At 47.3% G+C, this 23,447-nt stretch overlaps 1 protein-coding gene across 2 annotated transcripts in view; it reads left to right on the forward strand.

Moving 5' to 3' along the window:
- The first annotated feature begins 7,596 nt into the window (after positions 1-7,596).
- Positions 7,597-23,447, forward strand: part of LOC131401959 (ral guanine nucleotide dissociation stimulator-like) — a 182,640-nt gene continuing 166,789 nt past the window's right edge. Inside the window, exons 1-4 of one of the 2 annotated variants that reach the window (XM_058537001.1) lie at positions 7,597-7,646; positions 8,615-8,736; positions 8,938-9,038; positions 9,345-9,430. In XM_058537001.1, coding sequence (XP_058392984.1) covers positions 7,629-7,646; positions 8,615-8,736; positions 8,938-9,038; positions 9,345-9,421 — 318 coding nt within the window. In that variant the 5' untranslated portion in view covers positions 7,597-7,628 and the 3' untranslated portion in view covers positions 9,422-9,430. Of the gene's footprint in view, positions 7,647-8,614; positions 8,737-8,937; positions 9,039-9,344; positions 9,431-23,447 lie in introns of those variants that run through there. The other variant, XM_058537000.1, reaches the window with a different exon arrangement.

Consider the following 23,447-nt stretch of genomic DNA (forward strand, 5'->3'; position numbering starts at 1 on the left):
GGGAGGGTGGTGATGGATATTTGTGTACAGTGACGGAGATGACATGGGCAAGGAGGGAGAGTAGCCAACAGCCTAGCGGGGGCTTTGGGTGGGTCTGATTGAAGGAAGGGGCCAAGTAATAGAACCTTGAAGATGTGACCTCACTTCCTTGGTGACAGCCCCCAACAGAACTTAGAACTCTGGTTACCAGGCACCCACACTGTAACCACAGCCTCCTGTCCAGTTCATTTGAGTGGAGACACTCGACACAGCAGGATGTTCTCGTATTGTCCCGTGACTTTCCGAGGCTCTGGCCCCCAGAAAGCCAAGAATGAGAGCATATTAAGTCGCTTTAGACATTGGCTCAGCCCTCACCTCGAATGCCTGTGGCCTTTTGGCAGGAGGAACCATCAGGTAACAGCGTAGCCCAGGGCAGGCATCTCTAGGTCAGGCCACAACTGTGATCCAAAATGGACAGCCCCACACCCCTTGACCCTCGTTGTGTGTGTGTGTGTGTGTGTGTGTGTGTGTGTGTGTGTGTATGTGGGAGGTGGAGTTAGAGAAGGTAGTATGAGGAGGAACCACCCTGAGCAGGAGCAGGTAGCTAAATGGTGGAGATCTGGTGGTGTGTCATGTTCATACTGAAGATCTTGGCTGCACGAGAGGATGGTGAGTGCTGGGGACCAAGCTCTTCTACCCACATGTGAATCCCAGGCCGTCGAGGTGTCATCACATTCCTTCCCTGATGGAGACTATGCAGATGCCCCTCTGTGCCTGAACTGTGGTGGGGTTTCCCTCTGTGGCAAAGTCCAGGCAGGCCCCTGATGCCTCCTGGCCTGACTTCTGGGCACTGTCACTGCAGAGCGGCACCCAAGTGATGGTTGAGGAGCTGGTAGATGGTTTCCAGTCCGCCATCTCCCTGGAGCGGACACAGGTGCACCAGTCCATCAATGAAGAGTGCTGGTCTGAGGTGAGTGTGGGTGCAGAGGGGTCTTCATACCCAGGACTCTGAGATGACCAAGGCACTACTAGAATGCAGACTCAAATCTGAGTCTCCCCTGGAACCCCCCAGGGTTTTCTCATTAGAGTGCTCCACAGTCCCACTCCCAAAGGAATCTGGACCTCCACTCCTTCCCACCAGCTACACAGGAGGGTAGAAAGTCACCTCAATCCTCCCGCTGGTTCACCATGATGTCATTGAGTGTATGTCCCTCCTCCTCTCCCTCAGTGTGAGCATGAGTCCACCGTGAATTTAAATGAGGCCTGCAGGATGCGGGCCCTCCATACAGGCATGATGGAGAAGCTGACAGAGTCCATCGCACCAGCTTTCCTGAGGAGGAACATCTCTAGCTTCACCACCTTCATGGTCAGCTACTCGGCCTTAGACACATCCCACCAGGTCCTGGACCAGCTGTTTACTAGGTGAGTGGCCACTCCCTCCTCAGCACAGTGGTGACTCTGCCCCCTGCCAGCTGTGTGTCTTGCGAGTGTCACCAAATCTCTCTGAGCCTCAGTTTGCTCCTCTGAAAAGTAGGGTGGGAGAGGATAAATTTCATGGGGATCTTGTAGGAACTCATGGGATCAGCCATGGCGGGTGCTTACCTGGTGCCTGGCTCTGCACAGAGGGCTGTGGACGTGCGGTGGTTGTTCATGGTGTTTATTTCTCTCTTCCCCGTGAATAGTAGTCTGCCTCACCCATCTCTGAGATGCGGCCTTTCTGAGTTTGGAAAAGCACATGGAAAGCACCCTGTCAAGGAGTTGGAGATTCCATCCAGCTAGTCCTGGTCCTTTTCCTTGGGGTAGCCAATCAAGGATCTCTGGGGCAGCAGAGAGGCCCTAGACCCACTCAGGTGTCTGGGATGGTTCTGGGTGGACTACATTCATTCAACCATGTAGATTAAGCACCTACTGCATGCAGGACATTTGGAGACAGGAAACTCAGTGAAAGAAGGAGACACAATGCGTGCCCTCAATTTCCGTCTGAGAGTCAGACATTGACATTAGACATCATTCGCAGGTCTTGTCATCCACCGTCCATCCCAAGGGATGCCCTCATAGCCTCCTTGACATCTGGAGGCATCTCCCCTTATTCCAGCCAGGAGGGCAGAGCGCAGGACCACCTAAAAAAGTGAGTGGTCCTTGGGGCCAGAAGGACGGCCTCCTGTCTCTAAAGAACAAGCTGTGGGGGGAGAGATGGAGGCTGTGGCTGAGGGGAGCCTGTCAGAAGCCGCATCTCACGCATCTTTTGATTCCCATGGGAAGGCAGAGGCCCGGTGGCTTCCATTCCAGGAGGACAGGAGTCAAAGAGCTATGGATGGGTGCCAGGACCCCTGGGAACCAGAGGGGTGGCTGTGCTGAGTTCTCCCCTAGAAACCCATTCCCACCACAGACCCATTTTAATCTGCCTCCCCTTCTCCACATCTACCTCTTCTGACCACCGCCTCCAGGCCCAGAACAGGAGGTGTGTGAGCAACCTGGTCACAAATCTGTCTCAGTGCTCAATCCAGTTGCACAAGTGCATGGAGGGCCGGGGTGGGCTGTGTCCCTGACCTTTAGGAGAAGAGTGTCAGTGGGAAGAGAGTCACAACAGACTCTGTGTCAACCTGCTGGATAAGCAGGCCTGCCACTGCCAGGACAGCCTCGTTGGGGTCAGGGCTGCCATGTGGCTCTCACCTGGATGGAGAGGGGCAGGCATAGGGTCCAGTCCCAAGCCAGGGTGTCTTGGGTGAGAAGTGTGGAGGGAAAGGCCAGGCCTCTGACTCTGTTGCCTAATTGCCTCACCCAGTGCCATCTCTTCTCTGGTGGGAACCTGCCTGGACCCAGGGCAGGAGTTCTGGGAGCTCCTGCACTATCCCTGCTTCAGCATGAAGCTGGCCTCTCTGCATCTCAGCTTGCCTGGCTCGGGGCTTCAGGGCCACACCTACCATCTCCAGGTCCATCTGGAGCATCCACGGCCCATTGAGGCAGAACTGGAAGGTGAGGCGACTGCAGTCTGGGATGACAGTTTGCGGAGTGTTCGGAGGCTTGGTTCACTTCAAGGCAGTGGGGTCTTTCCTGGCTTTGACAGGTACAGGGGAAGTCAGCTACTTGAGTGACAGTTTCTTTCTCCTGCTGCAGTACCATCTCCAGAGCTCCCTCCAGCTCCAGCGCCAGAGCAAGGCCCAGCTCCATGGCTAGATCCAGCTCCAGCTCTAGTTCCACCACCTGTGCTAGAGCTGGAGCCAGTGTCACCTCCATCAGTCCCTCCAGGGCCAGAGCCACCACCAACCTCAGCTCCAGCCCCAGTGCCAGCTCCTGAGCTGGAGCCAGCTGGACCATTGGCTCCAGGGAGAATCCTCTCTCCACCTGGTGAGATAACAGCAGAGCCAGATCCAGGCCCAGAGCCCGCCTGCCCCTGGGACGTGACCACCAAGAACCTGCTGAGGGAGGAGAAGCCTGACTTCTTGGAGTTCCCTCCCCGGCTGGTGGCAGAGCAGTTGACACTGATGGATGTGGTGAGCAGCGGGGCTCTCAGGGCAGGTGGGGCCGGCCTTCCCTGTGCCATTAGCTGCCCCAGACCTGCCATTTCCTGATCCAGAATCCCATGATCTCGGTCCAACCTCTTGCTTCCCCACTTACCCTCATGTGACCTGAGCAGCCTTCTTCACTCCCAAGCCTTTGCTGTCCTCATGTGGACAGTAGGGGTGGACTTTGAGAGCAGCTGCCATGCAGAGTGGCTGTGCAGGTGAATGAGGTGGAGCAGAGAGGAAGTTGGTCAGAGTCTGCGCTTTGGTGGGGGAGGGGAGCACACTGAAGTGCTGTCTTGTCCTTGGGTAGTTCACTCATTTGCCCAGGAGGCCTCAACAGCCTCAGCACTAATTAGGCACTTAATGTGTACATGACTACAAGGCAGACAAACAAAGCCCGTGGTTGTTGCTGCCTTGGGGGAATGTGCATCTGAAAGAGGAGTCAGACTCCGGGATGGTCAGAATGGGTGGAAGATGCCCCTAGAGATGGTCATGCAGGAGCTGAGTTCTGGTGCTTGGAGGAAGTGAGACTAGGCGACGAGCAAATGCCACTTCCCTGCGCCACAGTATCGGTTCCTGGGTCATCCTGTGCTGGGTGCCCTCAGGGGACACAGGCAACACCCAGGGACTCCCACAAGCCTCAGACCGCATTCTCAGCTTCCTGAGCTCCAACTCTCACCACTGACCCGGCCTGGGACTGGGGGCTGCAGATGCTGAGGTAGGCTGTGGCAGGGCTGGGTGACACTCCCTGTCCTCTCCAGGAGCTCTTCAAGACAGTGAGGCCCCACGACTTCCTGGACTCCATCTGGTCCCAGTGTGACAACAGGGGCAATGAGCACCTGGCACCGACCATCCATCCCTCCGTGACCCACTTTAACAGATTGGTCCAATGTGTTGTCACCACCTGCATTGGGGACCCGAGCATGACGGCCCAGGACAGGGCCAGGGTGGTGGAGCTCTGGATCCAGGTGGCCAAGGTAAGATGTGGGAGGCCCTGGGAGCCCCTCTCTGGAGTCAGGGGAACTGCCCCTTCTCCTTTCTCAGCTCTCATGTTTGAAGTCCGTGGTCTGAGCCTTTGCACAATCCTTAGGCCCCTCCTGCCAGGCCTCGATCACCTGACTCCTGGTCCCAGTGGTGGGAAGCTCACCCCTTCCTGGGCTCCTTTCTTGGCTTGAGCTGAAATCCTCCTCCCTGGAAGTATTCCTCATCAGGTTCCAGCTGTGCCCTTCCCGGGTTCCCTGAGCTGCTGTCTCATCCAGGACAGGAGACGTTAATGAGGCGACAGAAGCCAGAGGAAGCAGGGCTCCAGCTCCCCCTCACAGCTCATTCTCTTCCCTTCCCCAGGAATGCCACAGCCTGAGGAACCTTTCCTCTCTCCACGCGATCTTCTGGGCTCTGGAGGGCCCCTCCATTCAACATTTAAAAGAGACGTGGAGACAGGTGTCCAGGTGGGTAGGCCTCTCTCCATGCGAGCACCACCTGGGTGGACCAGACACCCCCCACAGGGCTGGCATTGCCCTTCAGTCAGTTGGGACCTCCTGGGAGACAGCAAACCCTGGGGTTAGGGTCTGACCTGGTTGGCAGGCTGGAAGTCTTTCTGAAAACTTAGGCCAGTGGTTCTGCTTCAGGAATCAGTTTCCCTAAGTGACAGATCATGGCTTGAACCAAATTGAAGATTTTCAAGTGTTTGCAGCAACAGAACTCTCTGTCCACGTGAAATTAAGACTGTTTAAAACATATCTGCTGAGAAAATAAGAGAATGGAGGCCCAAGGTGACAATAGGAGAGCCCCCTCCCCAGTCCCAGACACCTCAGGGCTCGGAGGACACAGTGAAAATGTTCATCCAGGCTGTCTGGATCTTCTGGGTTTTCAGACAAAAGGGATTTACCCTCAAACCACTCCACAGTGTTTCTTTCCTTTTTTCCCTCCTCAGGAAGAACTGTCAAATGCTTAAAAACATCCTCCAAACATGCCACCGGGAGAGCAGGAAGCTTCTCAAGGAGGTGAGTGGAGGCTGGAGACCTGGAAGGACGGGAGGTGAGGTGGGGAGGGACCAGGCAGGATGTGCTTTGGTAAGTTTTTCACTTAAGGTTCCCCGAGAAATAACGGTCTGTCTTGTCCAGCTAGACAGGAAGCGGGGGGTGTGAGCTGCAGGGGCAGGTGGGGACTGTTTGGGGCAGGAGGCCTTGGTCACGGGATAGAGTGGTGTCGCCTGGACTGTTCCAAGAGGTGAGGAGCTGGCAGAATGAGCAGGTGTCTGGCTTCCATGCGGACCCATCAGCTGGCCCTCATCATCCTCCAGGCTGGCGGGTGGATGGAGTGGGTGGGGGTTCCTTTCTTCCTAAAGCAGCCCAGTCTGTCCTCAGGAAGCCAGGCCCCTGCTGCTCCTTCTGTCTTCACTGCACCTCACAGGGGAGGGCACTCTGCCTGTCCCAGGGATGGGCACTGTGAGGTCACACAGGCCTTGTGGACACAGGGGCTGCCCAGCCTTGGGCCAAATGGTGGATCTGGGACAGAACTGTGTGCTCTCTGGGACTGTGCACTCTAGTCCGATAGTGGTCACTGCTGACAAACCAGTGAGTCTCCCCCAGTGCCTTGTCGACAAGGATATGCCCCAGATGGGAATGAGAATTATCGAGGAACCTACAGATTCTTAATGGCCTCCATCGAGGCCCTGGAAGGAGGGGCCTAAGGATTGTGCAAAGGCTCAGACCACAGACTTCAAACATGAGAGCTGAGAAAGGAGAAGGGACATTAGAAGTCTCCATGTGAAAAAGGATGCAAATGTCACCATTACACAGTGCCGTGGTCAACTCCTACACTGTCACTCAGATGTGGCACACGGGGGTCCCCTTCCTGAGTGAGTGAAGGAGGAGTTCTGTGCAGGGACAATCCTGAGGGGATCTTAGGGAGCTGAGGACTTTGGCATGGCCTCAGGTCCAGCCTGGTGTCAGAGAATCCCAGGGGGCTGGAAAACACAGAAGACATTTGCATGGGAACCCGAGACACCTTGTGCCTCTCCATCCATGGCTCAGGTTGACTGAGGGCCTCAACACACCCCGAGAGTCCAGAGGACAGGACATTGGTCCGAGGTGTGTCTGGAGGAGGAGTGAAGGCCGGGGGCCAGGGCCTCTGGCTGGGAGGGGGAGTGGTCTCCTCTGCGGGCCCTTGAGCAAGTCACTGCCCCTCTGTGGGCCTCGGTCTCCTCATCTCGGAAATGGAGGGAGATGATCTGTGGTGCAGGCCTCACAGGGGTGATGAGGTACAAGGGGGAGAGGAATGTGCAGGAGCTTTGTGCTCCTCCTCCTTGAGGGGGGGGACAGCACTGGTGACAGTCAGATGACACTGAGTCCTCAGGGGACCCTGAGAGGCATGGGGAGTCCTCACACTTTCCTGATGAGGATAGAGGCTTAGGGGCCTGGGCAGGCCTGAGGGCACAGAGGAGGGAGTGTTGGAGCTGGGAGTGATCTAGAATCAGGGCACCCTGGAATGGGAGCAGCCATAGACACCAGATGTCCAGGGTCCAAGATCAGGGACCTGGGAGACATGGGGAAGGGAACATGGCCTCCCTGAGCCTGTCCTTGACCCTGCAGGAGGTGACATCTGTGAGGGCCACCCTGGAGATTGACCTCCATGGAGCCCAGGAGAGGCAGCAGCAGCAGGTGAGGTGGCCTGAGGGGGAGGGTCTAGGTGTCAGAGGAGGGGTCACTCACCTCATGGCTGGAGGCATCCCTAAGAGAGCGGTCCCTCCTCCTCCAGCCCAGCTCCTGGAGCCCAAGAGCCTGAAATGCCTGCCCTGGAAGTGACCAGGAGGAGGCCTGGAAGGGCTGGGCCCAGGATGCGTTAGGGAGGGGAGGGGCAGGGACCACATACCCTGGGATTTGCCAAAAGCCGCCCCTTGGAGGTGACTGGAGAAGTTGGGTGGTCCTGGAGGGGGCAACTGGGGGGAGGCCGCTGAGGGTCCTAGGCTGTTCTCTGTGGGAGTCTGTGGTAGGCAGAAGGCTGGGGTGAAGGGATTTGGGGGAGGGTCCATGGGGGCACCTGAGAGTTGGGACTCATCTCACCACTCCCACCCTGATTTCACAGGGTGTCATCCCCTTCCTGGGCACGTTCCTCTATCAGGTGAAGCTGCTGGACATTGGGATGGCGGATGATCTGGAAGTGAGTGAGCCTGGAGATGGGGACAGGGAGCAGGATCCTGAGGTTTGGGAGGCGAGAGCCCTGCACTGAGACCTGAGCTCTCAGTACCTGGCAAACCTCCTCTGATGAGAGCCCCATGGCCACCCCTGGGAGCTGGGGAGTCAGGCCCATCTTAGCAATGCGTGAATAGACGCTCCGCATAAGCCCCCCACCAGTCTACCTGGGCTGGTGAAGCTCATAGCTGCCTGCCTGCAGAGCTGCAGGAGGCTGTGTCTGAGATGGATTCAGCCTCCCCCTCGGGCCCTGCCCCTGGGGGAGTGCCATCAGCCCCTGCAAGTGAGGAAGCACTTCTGTGTTCCAGCTGTCCCTTCCTCCCTGAGGCCTCAGTCTCCCCGTCTGTCATCAGAGAGGGTGTGCTACAGAAGGTCTCTGGCCTCAGCTCCCCTGTCCCTCCTGCTCTGGAGCCCAGAGCCTGGCCCAGTGTCAAGTTCTCTTTGTGGAAGGTCTGCCCTCTGCTGGGCCCTGACATTCCTGTAGCCTGAAAGGGGTGGGATGGGGGTTGGTTCTGGGCTTAGGGGGCTGTTTTTGACGGACATTGGCTGTCTCCCTTCCAGGGAAATCGGGTCAACTTCCAGAAATGGTGTGAAGTGAGCAGCTATGGGGAGGGTGGGGATGTGGAAATCAGAGACCTCCCCTGGCAAGACTTTCTCTGGCCTCATCCCTTGGGTCTTACATTTATTGAGAGAGTCAGATCCACAGAGCTGGGCATCCCATCACGTTGGCGGGTGCGGGAGGGGCTGGCATCAAGGACACCTTCCTGGATGAGGAACTAATTCAAGCCAACTGTGAGGACAGGCAAGTCCTGAATGGAGTGGGAAGGAAGGAGGGTTCCCGAGTGAGCACAGACCCCAGACCAGATCCTCACTCCACACAAGTGCCTGGCAGCGTTCCCCACCCAAGCCCTGTCTGCATCCTGTCCTTCCTCCCAGAAATTCAAAGTCATCAGGAGGATGCAGCTGCTCCAGCAGGCTGCAAATGCATATGACCTGGAGCCCAACGAGCGATTTGGGGCCTGGTTCCAGGCCATGGAGCCCATCAGTGTCCATGAGAGGTGAGGGGGACAGGAGTTGGGTGAGGGCAGGGCAGACTCTCTCTGATGGCCAGCTCCAGAGCCTGTGGCCTGGATCGCTGATCAGCCACAGAACTCGTAGCGTGGTGACCCATGGGGCACTGGGACTCATCTGCTGGCAGGCTCTGGGAGGGGCACCTGAGGTGTGGCTCCTGGTAGCTCACAGGCCACTCTGTCCTGTAGCTACTGGGTCTCCTGCCGGCTGGAGCCCGCACACCAGAAGGCGAGCAAAATGCGGCTCTTCAGGAGAAAGAGGAACCGGACATCCTCCAGTTCAGGGCCGAGTGAGTGTTGGGACCAGGAGCGACTGAATCCAGGGGCTCAGTACAGCTTCGGGCTAAGCATGGGACTGGATCCCAGCTCCACTGCTGAGCAGGCCTGGGACAGGCCGCTCCCCTGTCCTCTCTGGGATTTAGTTGAATCCTCTGAAATGGGTGATGCTAAATGATGCCTCTCGCATCAGGGACAAACGGGGTGCTGTTGATGGACTGAGCACTCGGCACAGAGTTTGGCTCAGAGTGCAGAGGTGCAGGGAGGTGTGCCATGAATCACAGGGAGGGACCCCAAAATAGTCTGTTTCTTCTCTTCAGCCACCACGCCCTTGGCGATGAGCCGTCACACTCTGGAGACCACAAGGGCAGCTCCTCCTGACCAGCAGAGACACTGACGCCCTCGGGGTGCACCGGGCCAGCTCTTCCCACCCTGAGTGAACGATGACATCCTAAGACTTTCCCTGGTTTCCCCTAAAGCCCCAGAGGGAGGGCACCACCCCTTCCAACTCCCTGACATCTCCACCCCTGCGACCGTTAACCCATTGGGGAGGAGTGATATTATTTCTTTAATAGTAAATGGTAGGTTTGACTCTTACGTTATATCCTGTTTCTGTCGCAGCCTGGGTGTTGTGGTGTGGTTCTTTCACTTCTTATGTTCATGTAAAAGAGACACAGAATCTTATTTTCCTCCTTGAATTAAGAACTTGTGTATGGTCACAGCTTATTGTATGTGGGGGAAGGGAGGAGGGCCAGCCTCCTCCCTGGCTACTTAATGACACCCTCAAGTCCCCCTTCCTCAGAGGACAGGTGCATTTCTGTGTGGTTCACCTGGGCCAGGAGCAGAGACAGCCCCTCAGATCTCCCTGGATGTCGAGGTTGGAGGGACATTCCCAGGCAGAGCAATAACCACTGAAATGTGGGTGTCTTTCAAATAGCACTTACCAGGACCATGTCCTTCCCCAGGACAGTGGCTGTCTTTCTACAGCTTATCAGGAAGAAGGAATGATTTTTGCTTCTCTTGTTAATGTTTCTTTGATCAGATATTGGAAATTGCCGTTTGCTAAACAGTCTCTGGATTTGCATCAACACTAAATGAGGAAAAATATAAAAAGATAAAAGTTTGCATGTGGAACAGACAAGGCCAGAGGAACACCATGTGCAGATGGACTAAGGGCCGACAGGACATCCCCACCAGGCCGCCTCTAGTACTCCCTGTTCACCCTTCGCCAAGACTGGAAACCTGGGATCCTGGCCCATGCCCTAGGAAGTCCTTTTCTCGCTTGTTTCATATCCAGAGGGAAAGATTCATGATGCAGCTTTTAAAGCTACAACAGGACTTTGTTCCATAAACCTCACTGCTCCCTGTGAACTAGGATTTCCAGCATCCCCGCACTTCCTTGTATGATTCTTTTTTGGCAGAAATTCCCTAGAAGGCCCCCAGCCTCTCTGTCAGGTACATCGTGGCCATTCCTCCCTGGCTGAGCCTGATGGATCAGTGGTGAGCTCTGGTTTGCCAGGACAATAGACCTTAATCCTGTCCACTGAATGACCCACACCGTCCCTTGCTGCCCTGGGTGACATCTGGGCCCCTGTGGTTCTGAGGTCCATGGTCTTAGACAATCACTAGTTTACACACTCAGTCGTGTTGTTACTGACTTGTCCCAAAGTGGCAGCTGGGCCTGAGCGAATAGAGCACTTAGTCCCTGGGACGGCTGTGTTCTTTTCCCCAGTCTGTGCTGTGGTTATGTGGATTTGTGTTACAGGGATGTGAAACTTTACTGTTGGGAGTTTTGAAAGATGAGGCAGGAGAGGGGCAGGTATAGAAGTGGGTCCAGCAGGGGAATTCCACCAATCTTAGACACCACAGACACAACAGATACCACCTTAACAATTAAAATACTGAAATGCTCCCCACGTGTGTGGTGAACAGACACTGCTCAGAGCTCATGCTGAGAATCCACCCGACGACGTGGAGCTAAAGTCTTAGCACCTGGCATTTTGAACAACATGCCCTGGAAACACCCTGTAAGACAAGGGCCATTGTCTTGAATTCCTTGGTACTTCTTCCCCCTCCTTTCTGAAGGCTGCAAGTGTCACCCACGGATGCCTTTTCAGTTCAGCCTGAAGCAGAGTAGAAATCCTGCTTCCCACAGCCCAGGTCCTTCCTTTCAGGACACTGCCATCCAGGAAAGAAAGAATTCATGCATCAGTGTAGACACACAAACACACACACTCATATCCCACCCAAATCCCAAGATGCATGAACTACTAAGAGATTAAAAGTGACTTCAGAAACAGATCAACCAATTGCAAAAGAAGGGTTTCATGAAGATCCAGACTCAAATAAAATGTAAAACCAGGAAATAACCTTGACAAAACTGGGAGACTTGGGATACTGACTGGACAGTTGATTATCCGAATGACATTTTTATTTTTGTGTGTGATAATATTATTGTGTTTGTGTTCCAAAAATCCCTCATCTGTAAGAGAAACAGAAATATTTACAGCTGAAATGATGTGCTCTCAGACATCTCTTCTGGTTAATTCTTGGGGTCTTGGTGTGAGGATAAACAAAGCCAGATGGTATACGAGTTGACAATCTTTAAAGCAAGTAACAGGTTCACAGAGATTGATTTTTCTCTATTCTGAGATTTAGAGATTTTTGAAAACCTTCAGAACACAATTTTGATAAATGTAGTATACTTGCTGTTCATATTACAATGTTACAAATTAAAACCTCACAAATATAAAGGAATGCTTCTCCTTCCTGACCTAAGGAAGCTCTCTCTCAGTCTGGCTTCTGTGAATGACCTGATGATGCCACCAGTTATTCACTTATCACGTGTTTGTTGAGTAATTCCTATGTGCTCTGTGCTGTGTGCAAGGCGAACACATTTCCACGACTCTGGATCTCGTGTGGGAAGGAAGGCAATGAGCCTGCTGCAAGGTTCTCTACGGGGAAAATAATGCCCCCAGGGGGTATGCTCATTCTGGAGATTCCAAAATCAAAGCTACACAAGTTTGCCAGGTAACAGATAAGAGATACTTAATTCATGATATTGAAATCACCTATGTCTGAATTACCATGTGACAATGAAGAGAAGATTGATGGATTTTATGTTATAATTAGATGCACAATCATGGTGCTGGCCTCTGGCCAGGTGGTTAAGTTTGGCATGTTCTGCTTTGGTGTCCCAGGTTCAGTTACCAGGCACGGACCTACAGTACTCATTAGCAGCCATGCCGTGACGGTGACCCACACACAAAGTAGAGGAAGATTGGCAACAAATGTTAGCTCACGATGAATCTTCCTCAGCAAAAAAAAAAAAAAAAAGCAAAATCACAATAAAAATTTATGGAATCGGATTTAATAGAAATTAACAGACAAATCTTGTTCAAGTAGGTATTATCTCTTCATTGAGTGTAAGTTCTAGAAAATACAAATGTAACTTCAAAACACTAATTCCTCAGCTTCAATTCTCCTATCAATTTTAATATAAAAAGGAGAAAACTCATGGTAAATAAAAATTGAGGTTTACCATGAAAGCTCAAGATCATGATGGCCGTTACAAAGAGACGCTGTGAGAGTCAAGCCTGTCTCGTGGGGAATTTCTCATCGGCACCACTCTCCTTTTCTTTAGAACTGATGTTGCCTTCCTCACTGTGTTTTCAGGATGCTTTTCTTGGCTCCTTGCTCTCTCTGCCTCCCCGGCAATCTCGTCTGTCCTCGAGGCCACCGTCAGTCTGTCCCATGCTTTTCCTCACTTTCTGTGTCTGTCTCCTGATATCTCTAGAAGATGTCCGTTGCCTGCAGAGGGGCTGTGAGCGACCCAGACCCATCCCTGGACTCATCTCTGCCCAATATGGACAGTGGCCCGGGTGGGCTCAGGGCTGGTGTGCAGATCCCTCGGCCCCAGCATGTCCAGGGATTCACATGGGCCAGTCTGTGCGACTGTTTAGAAGGTATTTGCGACTCCAAAGAACGTAAGAGTTCTCCTTCACTGCTGCAGGCCTGGAGTCCCTGCAGTCTACAGTATCCACAGACCTTCTGCGGCTTCTCCAAGGTCTCCTCCCACTGACTGCACCTGACCTCACCGCCAGGATGGGCAGTTAGTCCAGTAACTGGCCTCTGGAACATACAGCTGTTTAGGCTTCTAGGTGCGTAGAACTTCAGTTTTCTGATCGGGTTTAGTTTCATGGTCTTACTGTTTCCACTATGAAGTCGGGCCATGTTTTTTGAGCTTTCTCTTTCAAAACAAAATAAAATCTGAAATTTGAACAAAATGGATGATGAAGATTACCATCCATGGAGATCGTTCTCAGCTCACATAGATATTCCACCCTCCTTCTCTCCCTGGACACATGCGTCTCAATTCACACCGTGCATCACAATCATTGGAGGGTTTTTAAAACTCAGAGTGCTGGACCTCAACCCAAGTAGGTCTAGGGAAGGAATGGAGACTTTTCATTTCTAAGAGGTGATGTTGATCCTGCTGGTACAGGGACCACATGTGGAGAACAGGATTCAGTGACACCATCAAGCTGAGGTGAGACAAGGACAGAAATAGCCAGGTCATTATCTAGTGTCAAATCCAGACCAACTTCCCTCTGCCATCTTGCTTCAGGATGTTCCTCTCCTCCTCTCTCTGTCATGGTCAAATTCACACATGCTGGTTCCCCACAGCCAACTGTTATTGGGACACACGACTTCCAAGGACTCCATAGATCCTTTTAGTGCCTCATCTCTAATGAAATTATTCACTATTCCATTATTAGTCATCCACTTCCACACCCCGATCCTATCTTCACCCAAAATTCTCCTGCTCACAAATCAGTAATTCACAAACACCATATTCCCACCACAAATTTCCACATTTCCAGTTTTTACACAAATAAATCCACTCTAAATAATCATTCTTCAATAAACTAGATTACTCCAGTAGGAATGTCTTCACAAACCACTCTTTTTCTTCTCATACTCCTTTCTAGTAACCTCAGATTCACAGTGCATCATTTCAGTCATCCACTGACCATACTCCAAGATTCTTTATTGCCATCATATCCACCCTGCACACTTAAGATGATTTCAAATACCTGCCATGCCATGTTGACACTTGCACTGAAGAGAGAATGCACCAGAAACCTGTGGATCCCAACAGAGAATCAACAGCAACCAATGGACTTATATGCATGCTCTAATGCTTCCTGAATGCCCTGCTCAATTCTTTCCATTTCTTGAGTTCCATAAATCTCTATATTCCGACATCCTCCATATTTCACAGATAAATTGTAAACCACCAGACAAGAACTGTTTCACTCTCTAGTCATCAGATCTACAAATATTCCTCATAAGGAATTCATTTATCACACCCTTTCTGTTGTTATATCCAAAGAAATTGATTTTTTGGCTGAAACGACTCTGATTTTTATCTTATCCTTCCATTTCAATGACATCATGCCCTCAATATTTGTTGTGCTTTCCATAACTTCCCTACTGGAATCATCCCTCAAGTTTCAAATATGCACAAATCTCTACCATCTACAAACGAATCTCTCATCCAGAATTCCTAATAGTCCTCACCCTCCACGCCCCTACTTTCCTCCTCCTGCCAGGCATACATTGCAAAAAGTTCACATATATCCCAATGCCTCTGTTTCCACAGTGCCCACCTAATCCCATCCCCATTCTGTGGATGCTTCTCTTGCTAACCTCACAAGCCGTGTCTCTTTCTAATCAACTGGGGACTTTTCATGATTTGTCTGACATGCTCTGCAGTAGCAGGTGACATTGCGGACAGCAATGTCCTTTTAAAAGCTGATTTGTCTTTGGGATCCACCACCCTACACTGTCCTGTTCTTGCCTGTCTAAACTTCCTGAGCAACATCCTTGCTTACCTTTATTACCACCCCACAACGATGGATGATTCCTGGAAGTGAGCCCTGCTCTGACACCTGTTCCCCATCTGCACCCTCCTTCTTGGGCAAAACCCATGCATTTCCCTGGCTTCAAATACCACTAATGACCCAAAAATGTCCAAATAATCAACAGAGACCTAACTCTGACCCCCAGACCCATTTATCTACCTGCCCACTCACCACATCAGTGATGACTCAACTCACAATGACCAGGTCCCAACTTCAACAAATCACATCCTCAAATAATTTGCTTCTCTCTCAGTGTCCCCAAACTCACTTATTTGTGGTAATAAGCTGTCTACCCCTGGGTGTCACTCTGCACAGCCTGCCACCCCAAACTCACCAATCAATGAACCATCCATGCACCCTTCTGAAGCTACCTACAGGTTATCCACTTCTAATTTATTTCTAATCACCTTTCAGATCTCATACAAAATATCATTTCCACACAGGGATGTCTCCTGCTCTAGTAACCTAAATTACAAAACCCCATTTTACCTCTTTGTTGATTTTGTTTCTATTTTAGTTATATGTGCATTATTATCTATTTCTTTCAAGATTTAATTCGTTCTCACTAAATTAGATATTCCATGAAGACAAGACTAATATGGATTTTCCAACCTTTCCCACTATAGTGTTCACATATGGCTTTGTACACAAAAAGGGCTCACATATGTTATGTGTACAATATATATTTTATATTTATATACGTGTAAAATTCAAACACTAAAACATTTCTTCATGAAATATTTTAAATCCATCCACGTAACTACTGTTTTTTTATTTTTTCCGAGAAAGATCAGCCCTGAGCTATCATCCATGCTAATCCTCCTCTTTTTGCTGAGGAAGACCGGCTCTGAGCTGACATCTATTGCCACTCCTCCTCGTTTTTTTCCTCAAAGCCCCAGCAGGTAGTTGTATGTCATAGTTGCACATCCTTCTAGTTGCTGTATGTGGGACACGGCCTCAGCATGGCCAGAAAAGCGGTACATTGGTGTGCACCCAGGATCCGAACCCCAGCCACCAGCAGCAGAGTGCCAGCACTTAACCGCTAAGCCACGGGGCCGGCCCCTCGACTTAACTACTCTTGTGCAAAGATACCACATTTAGAGTGGTACACTGCAATAAATTAGCAAGAGTAGCTTAAGATTCCAAATCCTTTCTCCTCGTAATCCAATCATGAGATTCTAGTCACAATGACCTGTTTAAAATGCAAAAGTGATTAGTTCATCTTAATTTTAAAACCTCTATTTCTGTCTTCACCACATATTTCTTCTGTTGTCTTATCATAATTATTAGCACTACCCTTTTCATTCCCTTATATGTTCCAGTTTGGAGGGAAAACTATTTGGTCATTCGATTTTTAGAGCGTTTACTACACGCAAAGCTCTGGTATAAAACCTGTGATCTACAAAATAACTAAACAGACTGACTGTGCCTGCTTGATTTAGTCTTAGTGGGAGGAAATAGATAATAAATGGCAAAGGATGTATAACATGCCATGTAGAAATCACTGCTGTGATGAACAATAAGGCAGAGAGTGAGAGTTTGAGCTTGAGCACATTTTCAAATTACTTGGGTGTGTGTGTGAACATGCTCATGCCTGCTGCCTGGATGGGATGAGTTGCTTCCTCCTGGGGCTTGGGGGAGCCTCCTATGCCTTAGGAAATTTCCTCCATGTTCACTTAATATGCACTTTTTTATCCATGTGTATTAGGATTCTCTAGAGAAATAGAACCATAGAATATATATAAACATATAGAAGTGGAGATTTATTGTAGGAATTGGCTCACAAGGTTATGGAGGTTGAGAAGTCCCACAATCTGCCATCTGCAAGCTGGAGAACAAGAGAAACCAGTGATATAATTCAGTCAAAGTCTGAAGGCCTGACAACCAGAACCTCTGATGTCCAAGTGCAGGAAAAGAAGGACATCCCAAGTCAGGAAGAGACAATGGATTCAGCCTTTCTTTGCTTTTTGTTCTATTGAGCCCTCAACAGATCAGATGATGCCCCCCCACACTAGTGATGGTGGGTTTGTTTATGTAGACTATGGAGTCAAATGCTAATCTCTTCCAGAAACATCCTCACAAGCACACCCAGAAATAATGCTTCACAGTCTATCTGGGCACTCCTGAGTCTAGTCAAGTTGACACCTAAAATTAACCATCACATCATGCCTCTATCCAACCAAGACCTACAGAGATATCACAACATGACCTATGTCATTTAAATTTTCCAGAAGACATGTTAAAGAAAGTAAATACAAACAGATGAAACTCGATCTTATAACATTTTTATTTAACCCAAGAAATCTAAATATTATCATTTCAAAATGTAGTCCACATCAGTACAAAGAACAAGATACTCAGGTTTTCCACCCACTCTGTCTTACTGGTGAGTTTTAATGAATACTGGCTCCTCATATAACTTAATATGATCCAATTTATAATTTTCTCCTATCTATTTGAGTTTTATTGTATCAAAAGTAAATCATTTTCTCCTTATTGTCAAACTGCTCTGCTAGCTCTTTTTTAAAAAAAATTCAAGTTATATATTGTGTTTATGTTAGAAGTCAAATTAAGAATTTAAGGAATTAAGAAGGAATTGATTCCAGCAAAAGGCTGGTTTACTAAAATGGAAGACAGTTCAAGAGCAAATCTCCCAAGAAAATCATAGGGTCAATGACATTGGAAAATTCAGGGTAGAATTAGAAGACACATGGGGTGTGATTAAAAGGGGAGTTGAGAGAACGTGGGGAGGAATTGATGTCAGAAGTGAAAATACACAAGCATGTTCCAAGTTGATGAAAGATATCAATCGACAGATTCAATTAATTCAACATTCCCTAAGCAGAGTGACTACACAGGAAATATTAATGAACTAAACTATGGTCTAAAAGCCAAAGTTAATGTAAAGGGTTTTAGGGATTATAGAGGCCAAATAAGCAAGAAAAAGGCCAATTGGTGATTTCTAACCATAAAGAAAATAAGATAGACATCAACAGAGCAGCATTTTTAAAATGCTAAATGAAATCTCACGTCAAACCAGAATTCTACACCCAGCAGCAATAGTGCCCCAAATAAAGAAGTTCTAGAAAAACTTAAAGTGCAACTTTTTGTTGTTAGTAGCCTTGAATTAGATAAAATACTGGAGTGAGTTATCACACCGAAAGGAATATAATCCCAGGTTGAAAACCAGGAATGCAGAAAGGACTGAAGAGGAAAGGAAAGGATAATTTATAATTTATAAATAAATATAAATGAATTTTATTTTGTGAAGTAATTCTAGAAATCTCTCATGGAGTTTAAAATATATGTAGTATAAAATGCATAAAAACAGTAATACAAATGTCAGGAAGCTTAAAAATAGAATTGAAACTGTTGAAGGTATTAGCATTTGGGGGAGGTGGTAAAAGTAATTATTTGTATTAGACTGTATTAAAGATTCAGGATTTAACCATTAGTGCAATTAAACAAAGACTTCTATATGATTTCAAGTAATAAGTTTATAGAGGAAATAATGGAATAATAAAAGAGTTAAATCAACATCAGTGAAGTAAAGAGAGTAAAGGAACATTAATTATTTAGGTTAAAGGGAAGGGAAAGAGTAATTACATGAGACGTGTGATATATTCTAGAGACGTGTTAATAAATATTTTGGACATTCTTTTATTGTTAAACCTTTACACAGTCTCTATTTTTCCTATTAAAACATAAGTTGTATGGACATTTTTGTACATATAAACTTCCATTCCTATTTTTACAGAAGGTATCCATAGTGGAAGAAAAAGGAAATAGAAACTGCAAATACCACCTCCCCACACAATTGTAGTAAATTTTTTCATCTATCAACAGTATCTGACAGTGTCAATCACCCAACATTTTTGTGTTTAGGTATAAAGCTTTAGGAATCTCTCAAATCCCATTGATAAGAGACAGGATGTCTCCTCTGGATTATCCACTGATTGAATTATCCACTTCCTTCCTCCATAAAAGGGGAATCAGAGGCAGAAGTCACTGCATTTTCTAGCAATCCACGGGCTGTCTGCACATCAGGAGTGGGGTCAGCAGGACAACTCTGCAGCCATGGAGGAACTGCATCGGCCTGTTTTCCAAGCCAGCCTATTCTGGTGAGTGTGGAATCCATACAGACAGCAAGACTGTCCATTTGTACACTTTGTCCTTCTGTGAAACCTCTTTAAGTGAGAAGACAGTAGGTCTTAAAACAAGAAGATACCTTATTGAAAGTTGTAACAAATACTAACACCTAGGAAACAAGCCCCAGTGTCTGGGCCTGCCACCATCCCACAGGGCCAGTTGTTCTGTGGCTTGCTGTGGAACACGAATCACCAATCATCTTGTACCCTCCACCACGCACCCCCAGCAGGCACACATGTGCCCTCTCACTATGTAAGATCAGAACGCGAGGGAAACAGAAGCCTGCCATATTAAGAGGTAATTAGCAAGGGGTGCATCTAACCATCTGTTTATTTTAGTGTTTTGATCTACATCCTTTATGGGAATAGAATTAAATGAATAGCATTAAATGACTTAGCTTTGGCTAGGTTATCATTTAAATCTATGAGGATTCATATGCACTTTTAAACAGTTTTATTGAGATATAATTCATACAATTCACCCATTTAAAGTGTGTGACTCAATTGTTTTTAGTACACTCAAAGAATTGTGTGACCATCACCACAGTCAATTTTAGAACATTTTCCTCACTACAAAAAGAAACCCCATACTCTTTAGCTATCATCTCCCTTCCCCACCCCCTGCCATCTCTGCAGGCCTAGGAAACCACTAAAAGTGTTGTTTGATCACCCTGGCTGTAATCTCTAGTACAAAAATGGGAGTGATGTAGCAGTTGCCCATGTCTTGCTCCTGGTCCTAGAGGGTAAACATCCACTTTCACCATCAAGGAAGCTGTCAGCTCTGGGGTTTTCCTGGATGCCTTTTATGACGCTGAGGTCATTTCTTTCTATTCCCAGTTTTCTGAGTTTTTTTTTTTTTTAATCATGAAAGAATGTTGGATTTTGTCCAATGCTTTTTCTGCATCTATTGCAATGATAACGTGGTTTTTATTTTTTATTCTATTTTATTGGTCTGATGTATGACATTAATTAATTTTCAGATGTTGAACTAATCTTGCATTCCTAGAATTGATCCCACTTGGTTGTGGCATATAATTTTTCTTATACGTTGCCTGATTCAGTTTTCTAGTACTTTTTTCTGTGAACTTTTGCATCTATATTCATAAGAAATATTGATCTGTGGTTTTCTTTTTTGCGATGTCTTTGCCTGGTTTTGATATTAGGATAATACTGGTCTTAGGAAGAAGTTGAGTAGTAGTCCTCTCTTTTTTATTTTTTGGAAGAGTTTGTGAAGAATTGGTATTAATTCTTCTTTAAATGTTTGGTAGATGTCATCTAGGCCTGAGTTTTTCTTTGTAGGTAGTTTTTTTTATTACTAATTTAATCTTTTTGCTTGTTATAAGATTATTCAAATTTTCTATTTCTTCTTGAATAAGTTTTTGTAGTTTGTGTCTTTATAGGTATTTGGTCATTTCATCTGAGTGGTCTAATTAGCTTATATCACATGTACATAGTATCCTCTTGTTATCGTTTTTATTCTTGTAAGTTTTCTAGATCCGTTTCCATTTTCATTCATGATTTTAGCAATTTAAGGCTTTTCTTTTCTTGGTCAGTCTAGCTACAGGTTTCTTGATTTTCCTGGTATTTTCGAAGAACAAACCTTTGGATTCACTGATTTTTCTCTATTGTTTTTCTATTCTCTATTTCATTTATTTCCATCCTAATACTTGTTACTTCCTCCCTCTGCATGTTTTAGGTTTAGTTTGGTCTACTTTGTCCAGTTGGAAGGTTAGGTTACTGATTTGAGATCTTTTTTCTTTTTTTTCTGTAAGGAAGATTAGCCCTGAGCTAAACATCCATGCCAATCCTCCTCTTTTTGCTGAGGAAGACTGGCACTGGGCTAACATCTGTGCCTATCTTCCCCCACTTTATATGGGATGCCGCCACAGCACGGCCTGACAAGCGGTGCATCAGTGCACGCCCAGTATCCGAACCCAGGCCGCCAGCAGTAGAGCACACACACTTAACCACTATGCCACGGGGCCAGCCCCTCCTTTTTCTTTTTTAAGAGTAGCTATGAATTTCCCTATGTGCACTGCTTTTGCTGAGTCTCATAAGTTGTTTTAGGTTGTGTCTTCATTTTTACTTATTTCAAAATATTTTAAATTTCCCCTGTGATTTTTTTCTTTGATCCATTGCTCAGTTAGGAGTAGGTTGTTTAATTTTCACATATTTGTGAATTTCCAAATTTTCTTTTGTGATTGATTTCTAGTATAATTCCATTTTTGTTGGAGATGACACTTTCTATAACTTCAATCCTTTTAAGCTTATTGAGGCTTGTTAAAAGGAAAACTTCTTGGGTCCAGCTCGGTGGCCTAATTTGCGTGCTCTGCTTTGGCCACCTGAGGTTTGCATCCTGGGCGCAGACCTACACACTGCTCATTAAGCCATACTGTGGCGGTGTCCCATATACAAAATAGAGGAAGATTAGCACAGATGTTAGTCAGCAATAATCTTCCTCAAGCAAAAAGAGGAAGATTGGCAACAAATGTTAGGTCAGGGCCAATCATCCACACCAAAAACAAAAAAGGAAAATTTCCTGTTTCTCTCTACTCACAACAACACTTCTGAAGCCAAAGGTGTGTGGGGTTTTACACCAAGCAATTCTCCAATTCTTGGAGGACACTAACTGGTTGTACTACAAGTTAACTCAATTTTGACAGTAACTGCATGGAGTTGATACAGACTCCATAGGTTAAGGGCTCAGTTGCCTTGACTTCAGATGCCAATCACAAGTTCCAGGTTGTCACCTGTACTTCTGACTGACTGGCTATAAGTTGGGGATTCCACAACTCCCTTCTTGGGGTCAATAATTTGCTGAAACAGCTCACAGAACTCAGGGAAATACTTACTTATATTTACCAGTTTATGATACAGGATTTTTACTGAGAATGTAACCAGATCAAGAGTTGCATAGGGAAAAGGAGGGAAGGGGCATGGAGCTTCCATGGCAGGCAAATCACCCTCTCAGAACTTCTATGTGTTAGCAATCCAGGAGCTCTCTGAATGTCTTCATTTAGGGTTTTTGTTGAGGCTCCATTATATACCCATAATTCATTACATCATTGGACATTGGTGATTCACTCAATCTCCAGCTCCTCTCCCCTCCCCAGAGGTTGAGGGTGGACCTGAAAGTCCCAACTCTTTAATCACATAATTAGTTTCCCTGGCAACCAGGCCCCCATCCTTAGGGCTTTCCAGAAGTCACCTCATTAACAGAAACTCAGAGGTGCTGGAAAGGGGCTTTGTATGAATAACAGAAGGTGCTGCTTTCACCTTTATCAGTCTGGAGCTAACCAGGAGCTGGGAATAAAAACGGAATATTATAACAAAATATGCTCCTGTTACTGTTACCAGTTTGGAAATTACAAAGATTTTAGAAGCTCTGTGCCAGGAACCAAGGACAAAGACCAAATATACATTTCTTATTATATCACAACATCACACTTGTTGTATGGCCTAGCATATGGTCTCTTCTAGAGTATGTTCCATGTGCACTTGAGAAGAATGTCTACTCTGCTGTTGTTGGGTCAAGTGTTTTTTAGATGTCTGTTAGATCTTGTTGGTTTATAGTGTGGTTCAAAGTTTCTACCGCCTTACTAATCTTCTGTCTTGTAGTTCTGTTCATATTTAAAGTGAAGTATTGAAGTTTCCAATTATTACTGTTGAATTGTCTAGTTCTACCTTCAGTTTTGTCAATTTTTGCTTTGTGTGTTTTGGAGCAACATTGTAGACGCTGTATTAGCTTCCTATATTGCTGCTACAAATTACCAAACACTTAATGCCTTAAAACAGTGTTAATTTACTATCTTACAGTTTTGCAAATCAGAAGTCATAAAATTAAAGTGTCAGCAGGGCTGCGTTTCCTCTGGAGGTCCTGAAGCAGAATTTATTTTGTTGCCTTTTCTAGTTCCTAAAGGCTGCCTTCATGTGTTTCAGCTGAGTAGTTTTATCAGCCTCTTTTCTGATTGTGGATGTTGGAAGTCTGAGAGCCTTCTTTTATTCATCTTCTCTCTGTTCTTTTTAGTCCAAGCCCTCAGTTTTTCACAGGTGTAACATCTTTGAGGACCTTGTGGGTCTCCTGTGAATGTTACATAAATGCACTTTTTTATACAGACCTTCCTGTACAGAACTTTCCTGATAACCCCATCTCTATCTTCAGTTTCTGCTGAGATGGATGACGAGATCCATGAGTCACACACTTCTTCGCTTCAAAGACCTGTCTGTGAAATTGAATACTCTGACATTTTCATCCTTTTGAGGCACTAGCAGAAGTGTAACCAAGCAAGGGGTCATTCTGCTCACCACAAAACTAACGTCAATCAATTGCAAGATAAGTCGGTGGTCG

The sequence above is a fragment of the Diceros bicornis genome (assembly GCF_020826845.1).
Source record: "Diceros bicornis minor isolate mBicDic1 chromosome 27 unlocalized genomic scaffold, mDicBic1.mat.cur SUPER_27_unloc_1, whole genome shotgun sequence".
Taxonomy (NCBI): domain Eukaryota; kingdom Metazoa; phylum Chordata; class Mammalia; order Perissodactyla; family Rhinocerotidae; genus Diceros; species Diceros bicornis.